This window comes from Amaranthus tricolor, chromosome 15 (assembly GCF_026212465.1).
Source record: "Amaranthus tricolor cultivar Red isolate AtriRed21 chromosome 15, ASM2621246v1, whole genome shotgun sequence".
Classification (NCBI taxonomy): Eukaryota; Viridiplantae; Streptophyta; class Magnoliopsida; order Caryophyllales; family Amaranthaceae; genus Amaranthus; species Amaranthus tricolor.
The window spans coordinates 8,508,020-8,530,869 of record NC_080061.1 but is presented as its reverse complement, the minus strand read 5'-3'; the positions used below and the strand labels follow the sequence as shown (position 1 = coordinate 8,530,869).

At 33.3% G+C, this 22,850-nt stretch overlaps 1 protein-coding gene across 1 annotated transcript; it reads left to right on the top strand.

Annotated features, from left to right (window-relative positions):
• Positions 1 to 16,280: 16,280 nt before the first annotated feature.
• Positions 16,281 to 22,114, top strand: LOC130801870 (cystathionine gamma-synthase 1, chloroplastic). The gene is made up of 11 exons (XM_057665799.1): positions 16,281 to 17,027; positions 17,577 to 17,680; positions 17,822 to 17,895; positions 17,976 to 18,144; positions 18,772 to 18,831; positions 18,922 to 19,125; positions 19,216 to 19,302; positions 19,797 to 19,904; positions 20,402 to 20,497; positions 20,599 to 20,717; positions 21,830 to 22,114. The coding sequence occupies exons 1-11, from the start codon at positions 16,532 to 16,534 to the stop codon at positions 21,951 to 21,953; spliced, it is 1,641 nt and encodes a 546-aa protein (XP_057521782.1). The 5' UTR covers positions 16,281 to 16,531; the 3' UTR covers positions 21,954 to 22,114.
• The last annotated feature ends 736 nt before the right edge of the window (positions 22,115 to 22,850 follow it).

Sequence of the window (22,850 nt, the reverse complement as noted above, 5' to 3'; positions counted from 1 at the left end):
ATATACTCTAAATGTCCAATAGTTCTCCCCCATTTAAAGTATAACCATATGTAACACCCCGAGATTTTCTGACGTCATCAGTTAATATTTTAATAACTTTTGGGGATTTTATAATTATGTTAAATTACTTTAGAAGTACTTTTAATAAACTCCTTTCATATACGAATTTAAATATTAACATATAATTATATTAAAAATACAATTACGATTTCTAAATAAAGAATTTCGAATCAAAATAATTATTTTATTAAAATGTGTGAGTACTCGAAGGTGAGTTTTCCTAGTTAAGCCTTTCAAGAAGATGAACCTAGGTAAACAAATAAATAAATAAGTGTATAAATTAAATAAATAGGATGAGTCAGGGTTTTAAGTGGGTATTACTCCCTCCCTCACTTACTTCACACCGTCAATCCCCCTCTCTTCTCTTCTCTCTTTCTCTCACTCCCTTCTCCCTCACGGTTCATCTGTAGCCACGAGAATCACCCGCAACAGGCAGCCTAGCAGCAGCAACCAGTTGCGTTTCTTCCCTCCCCACCAGTAGCCGTCTGGTGCATCTGAACCCCAGCAGCCAGGCTGCGTTGTGCAACCAGTAGGCAGCAGCAAGCTGTTGCATTGGGCCCTTCATCCACCACAACAACCTCGGTTCACCACCACCACAATCTTCACTTACCTCTTCACCATTTTTACTAGTTCCCCTTTGTGAGCCATCTCCTCTTTTCCCTAATTTATTTTCTAGCTTTTAATTGGAGTTTTATTAAGTGAATTGAGTTTGATGTTGGTTGTGTTAATTTCATTGAATCTTTTTGTGGGTAAGAATTTGATTGATGAATCAAACATGTTTATGACTTATGGTTTAAAGTGTGATTTGAAATTATGGGTTGTGTGTGTTGATTTTGTATTAGTTTCTTTGAATCTTAGTATGTGTAGTAATTAAATATGTTATCTTTGAACACGAAACAATTAGGGCTTGAATTTAGTGATTAAATTACTAATGATGTGTGTTTTATACTATATTTTGGTGATGATTGATTAAATAACTTTAAAAGTTGTTTTAAGATTTGGTCGATTGATTATTGTTGTGAATAATTAGTAACGGTGATGATGTTAGTTGACTATGAAAGTGATTTTGATTGATTAAATTTGGAATAATAGTTACTAATTATAGTGGTTTGATTGTTGTGAATTACAAATACCCTTATTAGGTTGTTATTGAAGTTATAGATACATGATATTAGTAAGCCAAGAGCATAATGTCAACTTATCGTCGATGGTTGCTAAAGTAATTTGTCGTGTTGTATTGACTATATTTCTTAATAGCTTTGGAGAATGTAACAAATGACATCCCGATACGATAACTCTAAGATTTGCCTTATCGTTATATTAATGTTATATTAAAATTGTAAGATTTAGTTGTGATTAGTTATTTTTGGGTAATGCGAGCTGATATGCTCAAAATTAGCTAATGTGAAGAAACGATTCACACATACTTCTACTTTAAATTGATGGAAAGACTTATGTTGTGTTGAGTTAATGATTTTGACTTATATTGAATGAGTTGTGTACGTGCTAGAGTAATCGAAAAACTCATGTTGAATGGTTGATAGTGGTTGCTTAGGCATTTAGTTTGGTATGGAAAAGTAGTTAAGGGAACTTATAGTTCTACACATAACTTATATAGGTGTCTATTTTGTAAGAGGAAAGTAGAGCCTTAGTCGGGTGATTTTGTGACTTTTGATCGTGCAGTGATGCTTACAGGTACGTATACGCAGTAACTAACCCTTATATGCAATTTGCTTTAAGACATTATTTTTTATTGTGATAATATACATTGCATTGAAACTATTGATATACTAGTGAGTACACATTATATGAAGAGCTATCGATTATGAAATCCTTACGCTTAGAATAGCTATAGAGAATGAGAGTGTTAGTAGGAGGCGGGGACCAGTCCCTTATTTATCTAAGAATTGGATTATGCCTTACTTGGAGTTAGAATGACTCCTTTGGAGGTGAATTTCATATTTTGATGAGTGGCTCAGTGGGTTTTGGCGTGCTGCTATCCCAGGACGCTCATTATTAGTCGAAAGTGGAAGTTATTCCCATCTGATAAAGTATTAGATTATGATTAGCTAGCATGACTCAACTGGATTATGTCCAATTGATTTAGTAGGCCCCTAGGTTAGGTTCGACGGGACCACCGTAAGGGGGGTATGAGCATGCTTGGGTCATTGGGCGCTGGATGGCCGATACTGCCCCTTGACCGAGGTGTTACCATGCGGGCCTTGCAAACCCCAATATGGTGGCCTCTTAAGCTGGAGGGGGCATGAGCTCATACTTTGCCATGGGCGCCGGATGGCCGATAACGCCCTTGGCCGTGTCACTATGCCAGGAAATAGAGAAAGATCCACTGATAGAAAGTTATTCAGTGATAGAAAATTTATTCATTGATCGAAAGTTATTTAATGATAGAAGGTTCTTTCTTTGATAGAAAGCTTACACATTGATAGAAAGTTTACTTTTTGATAGAATATTTACTCATTGATAGAACGTCTACTTATTGATAGAATAGTTTATGCTAGTGAGAAGTGTGCCTAAGTTAAGTTACCTCAAGGGTATTACAAACTATGATCACACTTACCTTAAGATAGACAAGCTCTATGAGGTCTTATGTTAGGTATTCTGTTAATGACTTAGTCGAGTTGATACTATACGTGTTTTGCAAGAGTTTATGTTTGAAAAGAGGAGCGTGAAGACCTGCATTCTACCCAAGAACACATGGTTCCGGCTGGAAAGCACGTAATGAAATTAAGAAGTATAAGTGGCCGATAAACGGTTACTATCTGTGCTTGCGTTTTATGAAATCATCTTATGTTGTTTTATGATATAATGATATCTAGTAGTTGGCCTTATTATATTTGATACTAGTTACTGACATGTACGTGTTTTTGTTTATGTTTGATTGTTGATGACTTTCTATGATTGCCTGCTATGACACATTGGCCTTTGGTCTAATGTCGAGCAGCAGGAGGATCATAGACAGGCATAGCACGTATTGGAGCTTCTTTTGCATTGCATTGCATTGGGGGAGAGTGATGAGGGCGAAGCTTAACCTGTGTCATACCGTTATCTTTCGATTTCGTAGCTCTTGTTATCTTTTGCAAACTTTGGTTGTATGTGTTTTGTTATGAGGGTCGGTGTCCTCCCTTGTATATTTGTATTTTTGCTGCGTAGTTTATAACTCTGTATGGTTTTAAGGAGCTAAGTCTTTTTAAAACGCAAAAGTTGACACTTGAACCACGATCCATGCTTGGCATGTTAATTTGAGAAGCCAACGACGAATCATTCCGCCGTGGTGTGAGATTTTAAAGGCAATGATGCCTTCGATTAGTTTAATGTTTTTATATTGCTAAATGCTCTACCACATATTCGATTTTTAGAAGAGATGCTGTCGAAATTTCCACGCACCTTTTTAAAGTTAATATTTAACGTTTATCAAAATTCTTTTCCTTTTCTTTTATGTAACACCGGAATTTCCTCCCGTCCTTTACGGTTTTGGTTTTGTTAAGGGGTCGGAAAGTCTGGGGTGTTACACCATACCTCCTTCTCCTTTTGCAAACTAAGTAAATAATCATGTTTCATGCATCAACGCTAATGTACCCACGGATTGAATTAATGCTTAGTATAAAAATCTTTACAAATGATCAAACTAGAATGATGTTATACGGATTGAATCAACAAGCCCATCCAACCACTTGATAGTTAAATACATATAAAACCCAATAACACAGAGTCATTACCTTGACACATTATTATGGTCGTGTCCGTATCTCACTACAACATAATTTGCTTTTAGTGGGCTATACTTAGCGACATTTAATTTAAATATCACTACTTCAAATTTCTAATGGTATATATAGTAGATTTGGTGACATTTATTAGACCCTTTAGCAGCATAGTAAAAAATCATATTAAAGCTTTTCGCGACACAAGATCTAGTGACATTCTCATAAATGCAACTATAGACTATAGTAACAATTACATATGCCACTAAAGACTAAATAAAGTGTCACTAAATCATTTTATAGTGCAACGTAAAATAAAACCCAACAATTATTACACTAAAAATATAAATCCGTGGAATTTTTTTGATGTCACTAAATTGAATGTCGCGAAAAGTTAAATTTGTTGTAGTTTCTATTCATAAGTTTATCTTAGTCGATATGCCAATCTTGACTACTTGAAGTTGCCAAAACATCAAACTTATATAGGTAGACTTTCATAGCGTGTATCGTATCCTCGTGAATGGATACCACCGAGAGCTCTTCTACTCTTGACCTTGAGAACTTTAATGAACTACTACCTCGTTCATCACAATCCAAAGCAACTATGGGTCGTTAATCCTTGTTGCTTACAAATTTAAAAAAGGATTTACTCCACATTGAATTTAAGACACAATGCTACTTGTGTGTGAATTGGACTTTTTTAAATTTAGTTAGCATAATCCGATTGCAATTGATGCTTGTTCAATTGAATCCTTACTCATGGCTTTAATGAAAAAATCAGTCAAAATGAACTTAGTATTCACATAATCAAGAGTTATGGCCCCTTTAATAATAAGCCTTGCACTAGGCTGTGCCTATGATCAATTTGACTAGATCATACTATTATACACTTGATTATAAGCTCTACGCAAAGCCGTTGTGCAATCCGTATGAATTGACACCGGTGATATTGGCTTTGGTAACAAAGGTATCTCAATCATGAGGTTCCTTAACCATTTCTCTTCATTGGCTGCTGAAACAAGTGCCATGAATTCTACGAACATAGTGGAACCAACTATGCATGTTTGTTTCTTTAAGGACTATGAAATGGCACCTCCCTCATAAACAAACACCCAATCACTATTTGAAGAGTTATCCTCTTCATTAGTGATTCAAAAGAGGAGGTTCACTACTATAAGTTATGCCATAATCTATGGTATCTTTTAAGTATCGTAACACTCTTCTTATCACCATCCAATGATGGGGCTCAGGTTGCTTATAAATCTACTTAGTTTACCAATCGCAAATGCTATGTCTGGCCTAGTATATACCGTAGCATACATCAAAGATCCTATGATCTTTGTGTACTCCAATTGTGAAACGGGTTGTCAAGTACTTTTAGGAAATGTCATACCTTGTTCCATAGGGCTTGAGATTGGAAGTCTATACCAAACCTATTAAGCACTTTCTCAATGCAATGAGATTAACTTAGCTTAATTCGACTACCATCTTTTATGATCTTAATGCCTAAGATCACATCAACCTCCCCATATCCTGTTGGACCTTTTGAGTTTTGATGATGACTACACTGTATTTAAACAAATATGTTTTAAGAGATTATGTGCAGGTCGATATCTGGTCGTAATTATGATCGTTGATAGTACCTATGACTTGGTTCATGGAAATGTACGTGTCAAAAGGAACCAAGAGATGTTAGAAGAGTATATCACTTGGGATGTAAAATGGAGACAGAAGGTCTATTGTTCCCAAGTTGGATGTTCTAGCAAAACTGGAATTCAGAGACAGTGCACTGTTCCTAACTAGAGTCAGCCTACGTCTACTGAAAATTCTGATTACTATTTAATTATTATTTTTAGTTGATGTATTAAATAAAGTTAATTTGTTGCAATTATAATTTATTAAAGTTAATTGGCAAAATGTTTTCCAAAGTGATTTTTCTTATTTACTTAGCATTATTTTAGGATCTATATTTAGTAAATATTGGATTTGCTAAATATAGGAACAACTGCTGTTGAAAAAGTCTTAACAATTATTATTATTTAAGAACCGGTCTTAATATTAGAAAATAGGTTATCGTTCCTATAATTAGTTAGCATGTAACTATCTCTATTTTTAGTAAGCCTAACCGTTTCTATAAATAGCATAAAGTTCCAGCAGTTATTACTGGAACAGGAACTGCTGTTGAAGAAACTGCTGCTTAAGGGAACAGAACCTATTATTAGTAAATGTGAACAACGGTTATTGTTGTTTTAACCGTATACTTGACTTAATCAAGTCTTGTGGAAATAACCGTCTGTTTGTTTAATCCACATTATTCCCATGATCTTTTTGATAAGGAATAATGGATTGGATTATTCCATTTTCTTAGAGATTTTATTTTTTATAAATAGCAAGTGTAACAGACTCAAAATTCTTAATTTTAATCTTTCGATTAATTATTCTGAAATTTCAAATCAAATCTCTAATCCTTTGATTATCCATTTCAAACCATCTTTAATTCCTAAATCTTTTCCGATTTTGTAATTTCTTTCAAATATTAAACTTTAAAATAGTATTTTGTTTAAAATCTTTTTATAAGCACTAAAATATTATTTTATTATTTTATAGTACAAAAAGTAAAATTTTATTATTATATTCACGGTTTTGTAAAACGTTACTTTTTAACTTTCTTCCTTAAATTAACATTACTACTTATTATTTTAACCTTATAATTTTGATATAATTATTTTATACATAAAAATGAGTCGTATTTTTATTATTAACATTAAGTATAGTTTAAGCAAAATTTTAAATAAACTACATATTTTCATGATCAAATTTACCCATTATTTTAAAGTATATTCACTTGTACATATTATAACAAAATTTTGATGAACCAAAATCCTTTTTATGGTAACCCATGATGTTCATCACTTACACAAGCTATCACAATTTCCTTACACAAGCTAACCTTCTTCTACACTCCAAACTCTTACACATTCACTTATACACTCCAAATCTTACACATTCACTTACACACTCTAAATCACTTACACAAGTTAACCTTCTTCTATACTCCTAACACTCTTTTTCATACAATCTAATGAACTACAAAGTTGCCCAAATCCATTATAAGTACCCTTCTTAGCCATGAGATCACTTACACCACCATCATCAAATCTTTCTAACATTCTTTCTTATATTTTCACTTCATTAAAATCTTACTACATTAATACCTTTATTAATTGAAGAAATTAAAGAACATGGAGCTTAGAACACTCTTTACTTAGCTTAAATCATCATCATTATTTTGGGAGTTGGGATTAATTATCTTTGGAGCATTATTATCTATCTTGGAGTATCTTATTTCTTATTATTTTCCTAATTAGTACTTAGTACTAATCCTTGGTGTTAGTATGGTATAACTTCTTACCCTACTCTTTTTGCGAAATTTTACATTATATTTACTTTATAATATGCAAAGTATGAAATATGTTGATATATTTTAGTGGAAGTTAGTTTATTGAAATTATGATCAAGATTATATTAAGTATGTGTATGCTAAAAGTATTTTTAGTATGTTAATCTAATAATCTTTGAACAAGTTTAGGAAGTTGAGTGCAAAATTATATTCTAGTGATATTAAGCATGATTTATGTTATAAACTAGTGCTACTATTTTTATGAGTTATGTGTTACATTAGAAATGTTATTATATTTAAGAATTTTTTTTATGTTAGAATTTTGTATTAATATGTTTATGTTAGCCTTCAAACTAGTTTATAAGGTAGTAAGTTATTTTATGAACGTATTTTACTAAGTATTATTATATTAAGAATATTGTATATTATACTTTATTCTGAGATTTAAGTTTATCCTTAAAGTTATAGTAAATTTCTAAATTATTGTGTAAAGTTTTTATTTTTATTTATTTATTTTTTTTAGTGGTTATCTTAATTATTTAAATCTTGAATTTACTATAATAAATTAAATGAAGTTGTTTTGTTAGTGAAAAAGACCCCAAAATACTCATAGACCATTCGACCATTATCATATTAAAAAGAAAACGAGTATGATTTATTTTTTTATATTATTATAAGCTATTTTGTGATAATATTAAAATAAAATCTTAAAAGTTATTTTTGAGAAAGCTTTATAAGTTATTAAATATTGAAGTGATTTTTCTTGAATATATGAGATTTCATAATTAAAAAAAAAAAAAACTTTTGTGACATTTAATTACTATTTAGTACAAAATAATATTTTATCTGCTAACTATTTGACCAAAATTTATATAAAAAGATATAAAAGTATTTTTAGTAAACTTGTTCTTAAACTATGTGTGAAATATTGATTTTTGTGAAATTATAAGTTTTATTTGTTTTATAACTAGAATGTTGATTTTTGCGAATCTAATAAGTTTACTTGTTTTTCCAAACTTGAAATAATTATTTTTTTGTAAACTTGTTGAATTTTGAAAACTTATCCAAAAATTGCAGTTTAACTTTAATTTTAATTAGAATGTTTGATTTTGTGAGGAGAATAAAGTTTTATTTATTTTAAAGTTGAAAATTTTGATTTTGGGAACTTATTTCAAGAGAAATAGATTTTAGTAGCTACTTGTGGAAAATACTAATTTGGAGACTATTAATAAAATATTAATCTATTAGTGTTAATTTAGTGACCTATTAAAATAAAGTTATAAATAAAATTTAATGTGTAAAAATTAAGTAATGAACATATAAAGACGTAAAGGTAAATTAAACGTTATGATTAAGAATTATATTAAATAAATGAAGTTACCACTTAGGTTGGTCAAATTCAAATTCAAAGTCAACTTAGAGTAATAAAAATGTGACGTACATGTTTGAAATGTATTGATTGAATGACCCTGATAGTAAGGTAATGTCGAACCATGGACCGGCATGTAAAATCCCGGCGTCCGTGTTGGCCGACACGTAAAATGCGGTGTAAGACAGGGGGTTCGCTACCTATCCTGTAGAGCTCGAGCATAAATATTATATTGGAGGGGTGACGACTCCCACCACAGTTAGGGTTTAGGACTACGGTTCTCACCTAACCAGACCCTTACATATATCAGGTGTCATATTGATGTGCTTGTTGATCACTGATAAACTTGATTAGTGTTGATGCTATGATGCATGGTACGGTTATGAGTATTAACCAAATGAACTTACTCAAGTGTTAAGATTACCGAATTGTATAAGTGGCAGTAACGTACTTCTGTCAGGATCGAGAATGGTATCATAATGACTTAAAAGTATGTAATAGAAAAAGAACATGGTAAAAAATATACGGTGGTGTCAATTAAGTATAAGTTCGTACTTGAATTATTATTTTGTAAATGTAGCGTATAATTTCCGTATTTTGAGCTGGACATGAAGTTATGCTCGGCGTTAAGCGCTGACCGATTCAATCGGCTGTCATCCGTATCATGGATGGCAGCATTTTGTAGGATTTAGTTCAGGTTCCGATCCAGGCCGCAGCAATTACTATTTATCGAGAACTTAGCTGTTTTTTTTGTAGCTTCATTGATGACTTGATGATGATGTATTTTTTTTTTTTCTTTTTGAGCAAACAATATTTCTTATCAGAGGTAATATTATTTTACTTTTGTTTTAAACAGTTTTAGTTTTATGATTTAAAGATTTTAACAATTCAGCATTTTGAGACTTCCGCTATATTTTTTTGTATTAAACATTATTATTAAATGTTAATTATGTATCGAAATTGTCGCTCTTGTTACAGCAAGTGAATTCGGCTGTTCCTATGTATCTAACGTATGAACTTTGTTATTTACATGCGATTATTTTTGAAAATCTACAAGAAATATTTTGTTTTGAAAATTGCCAATTAATTCATAATATTTTCTTGTGCAACTTATTCATTATATTTTTAGAGAATTTTTATCCTTTTTGCAAGGGTTTTTGAGAGTACTTGTAATTAGACTCGGGTGAGTCTAAGGGGGAATTTGATAGCTTTGAGTGAAGCTAGTGGGGAGTTTAGCTTTTGGTGAAGCAAAGTTTGTTGCTTTGAGTAAAGCAATTTGAGAGAGAAGAGTTGGCCTAGTTGATTCGCTTCGAGTGAAGTAAGGTGTTTATTATAATTGTAACTAATTGCCTTAAACATAGTGGAGTATTTAGAAATCCCGAGGGGTCGTGGTTTTTCCTTCTATTTAGGCCCAGAAGGTTTCCACGTAAAAATCGTTTGTCTCTTTTATTATTTTGCTCTAAGTTTAAGCTTTATTTATTTTAATTTAATTCCGCAAAAACAGGACAAAAACACTTAAACTAGGAACAACAACAATTCACCCCCCCCCCCCCTCTTGTTGCTATTCCCGTTCCTAATTGAGTCTACATATCCTTAATTTGAAAGGACCTAAACAAAAAATCCTTTGTATCTTTGACTTGTACTAAACTAGTACCTAAGATGAGCATGTCATCCATGTATAAGCAAATGATAACTCCATTTGCTGAGTTATCAAACTTTCTATAAACGCATTTATTAGCTTGATTTAACTTGAATCTATAGGACAATATATAGTTGCATCAAACATTTAATGCCATTGCTTCGGTGCTTGTTTAAGACCATACAACGACTTAATAAGTTTATACACCTTGTTTTCTTTCTCTTTCAAAACAAAGCCTTTGGGTTCTTTCACATATACTTTCCAATCTAGATCCTCATATAAAAATGCGGTTTTAACATACATTTGATAGAACTCTAGATGATAAATGGTAGCCAATGCTATCAACAACTAAATGGTGGTTGTCCTTGCAACGGGTGCATATGTATAGAAGTTATCGATACCCAGCTTTTGTCTAAAGCCTTGTGCCACTAAGCGGGTCTTGAACTTATCAACAGTTCCATCAATCTTCATTTTCTTGCGAAAAATTCACTTGCAACCGATAGGTTTACAAGTTCTAGGAAGATCTACTGATACCCAAGTATTATTTCCCATGATGGATTGTATCTTATCATCTATAGCCTCTTTCCATAAAACATTGTTTTGTGATGTCGTTGCATCACTAAAACTCCATGGGTCTCCTTCCACATTAACAAATATAGTGCACTAGAAGAAATTTTGTTTCTAGTTTCGTCGACTAAATATTTTCATGCATATCAAGGGAGGAATATTATATGGAGTTAAGATTACGGGCCTATATGAATATTGTTGACCTGAACTACCATATGGGTTGAAACCAACTATACGCAACCCTAGTCTCATGTTTCTTATCCCCCTTACAAAATTAGGATTTATCGCGCTTAATGTCAACCAGGCTTCATTGGTTGAAGGATGACACATCTCTCCATCTTCTGAATGGTGCTCAGCATGCCACCTCATATGACTGGCAGTAGTCGTAAAAGTATACAACCGTTGTAACCTTAGGCCGAGGGAAAAGTAGTGAAATTGCTTTCTGGGGATCTTATCATGGCTCTTGTTTGCTATCCATCTAGAAAGCCCACATTTCTCACAAAGTGTCATACTCGATGTGCATCCCTAATATATCATACACTCATTAAGACGACAATCAATTTTCTTCACTGGTAATCCAAGTGCTTCAATCTGTTTCTTTGTATCATAATCACTGGATGTCATCCGATTATCTTTCGGCAACACTTTCCTCATCATTTGATAGATTTAATCATAAAGTCTCTCAAGAACACGAAAGGTTGTCTTCAGATCACCATTCTTCCTATTATCGTCATCTGAGTAGGAGTTTCACAACTAAGGCAAAAAGGTAAGTTGGCAGTGCTCAAAATATCAAAAAACTGTCTTGATTGAAGGTTTGGATCTTCTTCAATATGTAAGGGTGACTGTACATCATCAGCGATAACATTATCAAACTAAAGTAGAAAATAATAATAATGTGTATCAGAAAAATTACTCGCAACTGCATTATACACCATTTGAACGTACGGATTTTGCACTGCTGTTACTCTTCTTGATCCACCATATTACTTGAGCCAACTTTAGATCTGTTATGAAGCTATCAATCATAGTAGTTATCTAAAAACCCCTTTTCAACAGATGATCTCTTACGAATTTCGAAGGTCTAAGTCTACGGTTAACACACCGTTTGTACAGACATCTAACCTCTTCCGAAATGTTTATCTTTGCAAATTGTATAAATTCCTCAACGCCTTCCAAATTGTAACAAAAAAATAAACTAAATAAAGTAAGTTAAATTTTAACGGAACGCGTTTTATCGCGTACGTTGTTATCGCGTAGGTTTCTTTTTTATTTTAACAAAAAAATTAGACAATTACTTAATTAATTAATTAAAAAAATTAGTGTTGTGGGAGATGAAGGGGTGGCCAGTTGTCATGGAGTAGGGGAGGAGTCTTGTAACTCCTCTCATAAGTGTGTATTATGGCACATTAAGTTCATTGTTTTTAATTGCCTATTAATCCTTAAGCATCAATTGAATTCCTCACCATTCTAATCTTCCAAGTGAACATAAAAATTCAGAAAATTTTCCCCTTTTTCTCTCTTGTTTCGGCACCTCAAAAGAAAAAAAAAATTGTTGTTCCATCCAATCTTTTGATCAAAGGGGTAAGTTTAGTTGAATTGTTAATTATAAATTTTATATAGAAGATTTCTAAGATGAATTATATTTTATGTATGATGATATCCTATGACTTTTAGGAGGATTGAGTATTTTTTTGTTATATATATGTAATTTTCTCTAATAATCCTTTAATAAACTTTAATTTGTTAAAAGGATTAAGTTATGTTTCTTTCGAAAAAAAAACTTCTTGATCTATATTCTTTAACAAATTTTAAATTTGTTATAAGAATTAAGAATTAAGTTTATATTGATATTTAAATAAATTTCTTTTATGATTTACATTTCTCTATCTAAATTTCAATTTGTTAGAAAAAATTTAAACGGTATGGATTAAGTAATGTAGTCATCCAAGAATTTATAAATCCTTTAGCAAAATTTGATTTTCTTGAAGGATTGTGTTTATATATATGTTTTGATTTAAAAGGGTGATTTGGTTTTATGATTATCTACAAAATTTTAATTTGTTAAGAGAATTAAGTATTTATTTAATTATCATAATTTATGAAATTTTAAGTTTCTTGAAGGATCTTGTGGATGGGGATGTTTCTTTTTATTTGATGGCTTTTATGCTTTGTTGATGGGGTTTTGTGTATTAATATATGTGTGGAAATATCAAGTGGTTGTGTGATTGAAAAATTGGTCTTGTTTGTTATATCTTAGTAGTTGTGAATGTGGCCTTGTTAGATTTATTTTAGTCATGAGATTAAAAGGGTTAATAATTTGAATAATGTATATAAATAATAATAATAATAATAATAATAATAATAATAATAATAATAATAATAAAATAAAAAGAATTTTCGGGCAGCAGCAGTTTCTGCCTCGGTATTGGCGCCGATCCGAAAACGTTAGTCGTGTTCCGTTGTTGTTTTATGTATCCGAAGCGTTAAAAATTCGTTAAACGCTTAAAATAATTAAAAATAGTAATTGGATGTTAGAAATTATGAAATTTGGTACCCAAGGTAGTTGACGCGTTCCGGACGCAGTGGCGAAGTCGGATTTTCCATTTGATTTTCTAAACTATGCGAATCGACCATTTAAGTTTCTGGTTAAAATTTAAAGTTTGCAACTATTGGGAATTAGATGAAAACATTTAAAATTATCAAGTCCTAGTAATATCTTAGTAGTATGGAGCGGATTAAATGTGTAAACACGTTCTAATACGTGATCGTTTTGTCTGTGTGTTATTTAGGACCTCGATCCATAAGAGGGCGAAATTTCTATCGTGATTAAACTTCGTTTGTTGGCAGCGCTTCAAAGTACACGCTTAGACCATACTGTTTATGTGGTTGTGCAAGTAGTGTTGTTTCATTTCTAATCGAGGCATTGTAAATCACATAAGGATTAAACATTTCAAATAATTTAAAAGAAGTCAATTGGAAATTGAGGATTTATGTGTTTGTTACCCAAAGCGTTTAATGTTTTGGTTTGTATTATGTTACCCAAAGGGGTTAACGTTTTGGTTTGGATTATTACAATTATTGTTCCCATGACAGTTTTGGATCATTACGGTCACCATGGGAGTATGCATACTTTACCTCTGACGACCCGCACAGGACGGGCAACGTCTTAGGTCGGTGGTTGCCTTGGGATTAGCTCTCCCAAGTGTATTCCTTCAAAAAGGATTTTGATTTATACTTAAACGACCCGAACAAGATGGGCTACGTTACAAGTTTGAATATAATGAATGTATTAGAGCCTATGCATGCTAGGATAAACACATTGCTTGTATTAAATCTGTTTGACATTTGTATGAAGTCTCTGACGTGCATTGGATTGTTATTTGGAACCTGCTACATGTTGTCACCCGACGACTAGTAGGTTGATTGCAGGTGGGAACTGGAGTGAGGACTCGACTTAGAACCTGTAATCACCAAGACTATGTTTCCTTTTTATAATATGATTATGAGTAGAAATAACTCTGAATTATGTAACAAGAGATTTTGTTGGTTTCTTTTCGCTTTCGTCCAATTTCTTTAGTTTATCTAGAGGCCATTAGGCTCTCGAGTTGTACGTAAGAGCTTCCGCTGACTTGTTCTTTCGCTTTGGCACTGTTGTCTGCTTTAATTAAATTTCTTCATCGACGGAACGTTGACGATCCTAGAGGAGACTTTTCTCTACAGTCCGAAAAGTGAACCGGAATTCGTATTTTCATATGAATTTCCGAATCACTTAAACCGGGCCGTTACATAAATATCTAATATTATAAACTCCTTTTAAACTTTGCTTATACATCTAACTTTTTTCACTACGTAATTCATTATTTGCGAAATTAATAACTATTTTAAAAATCGAAAAACAATTTTAGTCAGTATTCAGACGGCAGGTTATATTATATACAAAAAATTTACGCATAAATATTAGTTTTTTTTGATAACATACGTATATATTAAAAAAACATATATAATAACATTATATATCATGAACGATTTACTAATAAAAACATATGCAAAATGTATAAGATATATAGATAACATATAAGGTAAATAACATAAATCATATTTAAAAATAAAATATGACAGTTATACTAAAAAAATATCTTAATATTTTGTTGAATTATAGTATGATATTTTTGAAAGAAGAAATTTGTTTTCTTTGGAGAATAGTACGTGTTGTTTTGTATAATATGATGTTATTTATGGATGGAAAATGACGATGGAAAATTTAAACCTCTGACTAAACACCGATTGAATACCAACCACCATATCACTTCCCATAATTCCGACTATGTACCGACTATTTCTGTCAGTCGGTAAATTTCAACTATTATGTTTGTCGGTGATTAGTAGGTAGTTCCTACTAACTTTTTTCTGGTAGGAGTTTAGTCAGAGTTTTCAACTAAAAATAGTCGATCGGTGGATCAGTCGGTAAATTCCGACTGAATCGTAGTCAGTCTCGACTAGAGCGATTGGCTACAACAAAGATTTATATTTTTCTCCAAAATTATTGCTTGGGTTTGCACTAGTGCACAAATGACGTGTTGCGGGCTTATTGTATCAAATCCTAAGAAGTTACTTGGTGCGGGATGTGATCACTTGGTTTATTAAGCAGATTGTTATAATCCTACCACTTACTCTTCTTTATCCGGGCTTGGGACCATTAATAAGCAACAAACAATCACATGTTCATAGGCAGAGTTATTTAAAAGACCTAAATGTTGCAAAATACTTACAATATAACATCAGTGAAAATGCAATTTCCTAACTCAATAAGAGGGGGTTTATTACTTATACTCTTTTTACCTTAATCTCTCTCTAAATTGTCCAACCCTAACCACGTTGGCCAAGCATGACAACCTTTACCTTTTATTATCACCATTCATATACTTCAACCTTCTAACCTGATTTTAAAATTAACACCATTTTAAAGAATATGTAAAATACAAATACATGAATCTAAATTAATAATAATCTTAAAAATCTATAATCACTCTATTAATTGTGTGATTAGGACTAAATAAAATTTGGTCTAAACCCCAAATCAAACTGGACCAAACTGTAGTGTTAATATTTGGTCTGGTCTACGGTCTAAACCGTCAGGTCTGATTTTTTTTTAAAATTTTGATTTTCGATTTGATCCTTATTTTTTATCCAAACCAAACCAGACCGCAAACCGTATTATAATTGATATTCATAATTTTTATAAAAATAATAGGTTGTTACTAGATATTTCGAGATGAAATTATTTTTTATAGTAATATACTTTATGCATAATGATGTTGATGCAATCAACTAATTATAAATTATTATATTTAGTAATTGTATCTATAAAATGTTTGCATAACATACAAATTAATTCAAAAAATATAAAATAAAAAAACCGTACACTAGAATATACCAAATCATATGTCCACTTACTTAAACCAAACTAAACTAGATGGTGTGCACTCAGATTTGTGATTATCATTTATCAATATATAGTATACTTGTGAATTTTCTTTTGTATGCAGCCGCCAACGTAAACCATCCAAATACCAAGAACGAAAAGCTTAGTTAACTGAGATTAACCATAGTTAAGTTAACTTGAAGGAAAGTGCCTAAGCCCTTATGCATCAACACTACAATATATATTTGAATTTGACAACTGAGAAACCCCGTCATTTCCGGAGAGACAACCAAACCAGACCAGAGGAACCCAATTTACAAATCACAACCAAACATCAAAAATACCTCCTTCAATGGCGGTTTCTAGCACCTGTTGCGCTAGGGTTTTTCTTCCATTTGAATGCCGTCCTGACCCTAAGTTTTCCTCCATTATCAACCCATATATTCCTTCCTCCGGCTCCGGTAATCATCGTCGGACTTTTTCTTCCGCCACTGGAGCAAGTTCTTTCTTTGGCTCTAGCAGGATTTCTTCTCTGATCTTGCGTTTCCCTCCGAATTTTGTTCGGCAATTAAGCACAAAAGCTCGCCGGAATTGTAGCAACATTGGTGTTGCACAAGTGGTGGCGGCTTCATGGGCGAACAACTCTGCTGACTCAACAAACCCTTGCGGGGGCGTTCCTGCGGCTACTGCCTTCGACGCTGCCGCAATCGCTGCTGTTGATGCTCCCGTCAATTTAAATGACGATGCTCCGGTGGTTGATGATGATGTAAAAACTAACAGTTCTGGTGTTGTAGATTTTTCTTCTTATGATTTTTTGAGCTCCGATGGGAGCCTTACTATTCATGCTGGTAAACTTTCGCTTTCTGCAATTTAATTTGTCATTGTTTTGCATTCAATCAAATTAGTTAGCTTGATTTTGGCTTTCAAATGAAGTTTTAATATGTGGGGAACTTGTTTTGATATTGAAACAATGGATTTTCTTACAAATCCTTGTGGATGACGTAGATCTAGTAGTAATGTCTAAAAGGGAGTTATATATTTGTTTAGAGCAGGGAAGTCTAGGCTCGGCCTATCATGCCCTGGGTCACTTGATTAAAAATTATTAATTCTGAGTTATATAACCTACAACATAGAATGTCAGATGACTTGGTTTAGCACACATGCATTGGTGATCTTCGGTTCTAGTATCCTAGGTTCACTACTAGTTTGGAGTTTATTTAATGAGTGCGATTGCTTTAATTTGATCATGTGTTTTTGTTGTAGATGAAATAAATAAATTCATTGTTCTTTAGATAATGTAATTTATTTGGATATTGTAATGTATGGATCAACTAAAAATCCTACCTTTTGAGATTGTTTGTAGCTTGCTGAAAGGGTAAATTCATTGTGTTTTACAGGTGAAAGATTAGGTCGTGGCATAGTTACTGATGCAATCACTACTCCTGTAGTGAATACTTCTGCATACTTTTTTAAGAAAACTGCTGATCTTATTGATTTCAAGGTATACATCTTTGGCTTCTTTACTGCAAATTGTTCCTTGGTTTTGGTCATTTGGATTGTAGATATCCTCTCTGTATTGGCATTTCCTCTTGTGACATTGTTAAAGTTTCTAACTTTCTAAATCATTGAATTATTGTAACAGGAGGGGCGTCAAACTAGCTTTGAGTATGGTCGGTACGGCAATCCCACTTCGCAGGTTTTAGAGGAAAAGATTAGGTTTGTCTTTATTGGTGGATACACTGCATAGTCTGCTTTTAGTTTATAACATATGAACTGATTGGTTAAGACTGTAACAGTGCACTTGAAGGCGCAGAATCAACAATGTTACTGGCATCAGGAATGTGCGCAAGTATTGTCATGATGTTGGCTCTGGTTCCTGCCGGTGGTCATATTGTCACTACTACTGACTGCTACCGCAAGACTCGAATGTTCATTGAAAATTTCCTTCCTAAAATGGGGATTAAGGTAGAACATACCCCTGCCCATTTATATGTATACAGTGCTCTTCTTTCACGTGGAAGAATGTTTCAAATTTTTTTTCCAGAATCAATCTTGATCTTTTGTTGTCTTTTGCTTATCATCCTTTATCTTTTAATTTGGAGGTTCATATGACTTGGAGATACTAGTACATCAGAGGTTGAAATAATGCTCAACCTAATGACTATCCCTGAAACCCATATTATCAATTTAACTGAAATGAAGTGTAGTCTGATGCTGAATTTTCTTTTCCCATCAGGGTTTCAAGTTCTCTAATGCGCTGTTTTCTTTAAACATTTATCTATAGGTTTAGATTTAGCATGCTCTTTTTACTTTTCTTTGTATAGTTTTATTAATAATTTTTATGACTTCAAGCTTATCACATCTAAACTCAATATAGTTTTGATCAATGTTTATTTCTCTTTTAGTGTATTTTCATTTATCATGATGTATGTACATGATGTCTGATCTTAATTGTCATTCCATGTCTCATCCAATATTAAGAGTATTTTATCTGTTGATTACTCTTAATTTCAGTGATGTATAAATTTAACTTGTGCATTCTTGGTTGGGGTGGTACTCAATGTTCATGGTGTTTTTCTAACAACATTGCAGGCTACAGTCATTGACCCGGCTGATATTGAAGGGCTGAAGTCTGCACTGAATGAGAATAATGTAAGAGGATGTCTTTTGTGCCTCCTAATGTACCTTCTTTTTATTTTTTTCTAGAAAATTTTATAGTTGACAATTGGTTGTGTTTGGCAGGTTACTCTTTTCTTCACTGAGTCTCCAACCAATCCTTTTCTTAGATGTGTAGACATTAAGTTGGTGACTGAACTTTGCCATGAGAAAGGAGCTCTGGTTTGCATTGACGGAACATTTGCTAGTCCGCTGAACCAGAAGGCCCTAGCACTTGGAGCTGATCTTGTTGTGCATTCAATGACAAAATTCATTGGTGGACACAATGATGTATGTGTGCCTATATTTATGCATTTGATTTTATACTAAATTGGTGCCAGTATGGTTCCGGTTCTGATGGATACATAATTTGCATTGCAGGTGCTTGGTGGTTGCATCAGTGGTCCACAAAAGTTGATCTCTGTGATACGCAATATGCATCACATTCTTGGTGGGACTCTTAACCCGGTAGGTAACCCAACTCCTGAGGTGTAATTTCATGCCTTTCTGTTTCAGCTGTTAATATCTTTATTGTTCAAGGAGACTTAGATTGTGTTTGGACACAAAAAGAGGAAAAAGGAAGGGTAGGAAGAGATGGGGAAGGGAAGGAAGGGAGAGAAAGTAATTGCAGGAGTCTAGGAGAGATTTAATTCGCACAAGCTATGAAGGATATATCCTCCTAATTCGTTTCCCTCCCCTCGCATGTTATCTAAAATGGAGGATCATTCATCCTCCTCATTTCCCTTCTCTTCCTTTCCCTCCATGTCCTTCTATCCTAACAACGCATTAAGCTTTTATATTCATCTTTTCATAATTTTTAAATCAATGTCACTGTGTTCTATTTAAGTTTTGGTTTCTGCACGGATTAATTGGTGTGTTTGTGTTAACACTACACAAATCCGTAAGTGGGTTGTTTTCTGTACATAAAAGTGTTGAATAGTTTCAGTCTATTTTGTGTTCAGAATGCTGCATACCTAATGATTCGTGGCATGAAGACCTTGCATCTCCGTGTACAGCAGCAGAACACAACTGCTATGAGGATGGCCGAAATTTTAGAGGCACATCCTAAGGTAAATTCTATCTAAGTGGCTTGCTTTATAAAGAAATATTCACAGAACTTCTATTGTATTTTCTTGTTTCTGAATAGAAGTTGATGTTTAGACTCACAATAAAAGTAAGTGTAATGATGTCAAATGCCATGGCATTATGAACATACTTCTCTTGGTGATTTTTTCTTTAAAAGCATACTAGTAAACATATTTCTCTTGGTGATTTTATCTTTAAGAGCATAGGCCAGGTGTGAAGGCTCCTTGTAATGTGGCATTGGAAGGATGGATTATAGGAGACCGTTAACATTCTAATGCAGTCCTGTGACAACGTGAGATGTGTGGGCATTATAACATTCAGAGATGATCCAGGGGAATATAATTATCAATAGTTGCTTGATTGGTTAAGCTTTATTGTATTGTTTTCACCTGCTTATCTGTGAATTCGTCCATACTTTTTCAATGATACGCTTTTTTGTAGTTCTTCCAAAGGTCCAGAGTTAACTATAAATTATTGGCAGGTGAAGTGCGTTTACTATCCTGGTCTTCCAAGTCATCCTGAGCATGAGCTGGCTAAGAAACAAATGACTGGCTTTGGTGGAGTGGTTAGTTTTGAGGTGAGTGTCATTTCTTTCAAGCTGGTATGTTTCTTCCTCTAGTTTCTCTCTGTCAGTAATTTAGCCAGGGTCTGAAATAAGTGCTATTTATTATCTCGCAGATTGATGGAGATCTGAATACCACCATCAAATTTGTTGATGCGCTGAAGATCGCTTACATTGCTCCATCATTTGGAGGCTGTGAAAGTATTGTCGATCAACCAGCAATCATGTCTTACTGGTAAGCCACAATTCTCCCTGGGTTTACGCTCTTGAAAATATAACGGGCCAGGATAGTGGAGTAGTTGTGTGACTTGTGTGTTATCATGTTTCTGTGACTACTGGGAATTCCAATTGTTCAAAAGGTTGCAAGTGGTAGAGAAAGATCACACAAAGCCTGATGTGTGGTGCTCTTAAAAAATGACCAACTTGGTATATCATAATATTAGTCAGTTTCACACTTTTGATTTGGTGGTCCCTCCACTGGTTGGACCACCTTGTTGCTATGTTTTGTAAGTGGGTACTAGTGTTTCACTGTTAATTTATCTACTTAAAAAAGGTGCTAATGTCTCTATTTAAATGTTTTTTTAAGGTCATGATTTGGTGAATCTGATTTTAAATAAAGTACAAGATCATTATTACAAGATATTGTGACAGAGGTGGCCTAGTAATAATTTTTCCTCTCGTGTTCATCTTGTCCTCAAATTATTTCTCTTGGGCTTGGGCTTACATAAAAATCTTGAATAGTGAGGTGGAGACTTGTGGTTGACAATTGTGAAAGTATGCATACTGAATACTGATTCTGATTTTAAGAGACGGACAGACAGTATTAGTGCAAGGTTTCATGTCAAACGGATGTAAAAAAGGGCTAGAGAGGAGAGGGAGTTGGTGTAGGGGTACGCATTATCCGGGTGGTGATTTCTCAGTTTAGTGTTATATAGGCTTTAGACTATGTATAAGGAGCTCAAAATGGATTTATAAAAAAGGATCATGTCGATTGATGTCTGTTTTGGTAATAAATTTACACTTAATATCAGTTTGGACAATTTAATTGCTTATAAATCAACTCTAGGGCTTATATATCTTAACCCTTTTTGAGAAGAGACTTTATTTGCGGAATATAGATCGACTAAAATTTAATAAAAGAATTTATCTAGGGACAGAGGTATTGCATTGTTGCTGCTTTATAAATTTATAGTAATGTGTAGTTGTGCATGCTAAAGAGTCAGATTTAGGAATTTTTGTATAAGGTTAATTAGTTTTCTCTTCTAGATTGTTGCCCTTAGTCTTAATTGCTTTGGATTCTGATTGCTATATTGATGATCAAATGTTTGCTTTTTTATTTAAAAATAGGGATCTTAGTCAATCTGAGAGGCTTAAGTATGGAATCAAGGATAACTTGATTCGATTCAGCTTTGGAGTTGAGGATTTCAAGGATTTGAAGGCTGATATTCTTCAGGCCTTGGAGGCCATATAAGGCGCGCTATCATCATCTTTTTCTCCATCGCTTTGTTTTTAGGTTACTTTTTCATCCCTAATTATATATCAGAGTGGATCACCAGTTAGATCCTCGATTATGTTGATGTATCATTGCATCCCGTTTTAGTTCAATAAAGGGTTTCCTTTCTTTTGCGCTTACTGGTGCTGTTTGATTCATTTCTGGTTGTGATGCATATTTATGCCAGAATAGACGTACATTAAGAACCCTGTATAACCTCATAGCCCTCAGCTTCAATACATCATTCTCCGTAACGAGGTAGTACAAGTTTCTGGGTTTTAATTGAATGATGTTGCAACGCAATTATTACTAGCTTGAGGCTCGAGCTAAAACAATGGCTTGTCGTCCATGTTTTATAGGACTTTAGAGGTTTCTTTCATGCTACTAGGCTGGTGGATCCAGGAAAAAAAAGAAGTGATATCATAATTTTTTTTAATGTAAAACCCTCTTCATGGGTTTTGAATTCTGGTCACTCATGCGGAAGACAATATACTAACGAACTGACCTTAATGACCTTAATGACTACATACTTGATTTGTCCATGCTTTGCTTTTAGCTAACTTCAGATGCCATGGTGATAATGATTAATGAGACAGCAATTTTCTACGCAAAACATGACAAGTTGTGTCCATTTGTTTTGACCTCTTTAAGAGTTTTTGAAGTGATGGTTTTTTTATGTCAAGATTGTCGAAAGTTTCGATGTGATTCTCATCGGTTTTGGGTTGACTGAAGAGTCACATGGACTCCCACATGCATTCGAAGAGCCACCAAGTAGAAACCAAATGTCATTTTAAAATTGGTCCAAAATCTCCAAACCGCACTTGTGATCAAAGCCTATGAACACGTAAGGACCTAAAAGATATACCCACTAATTTG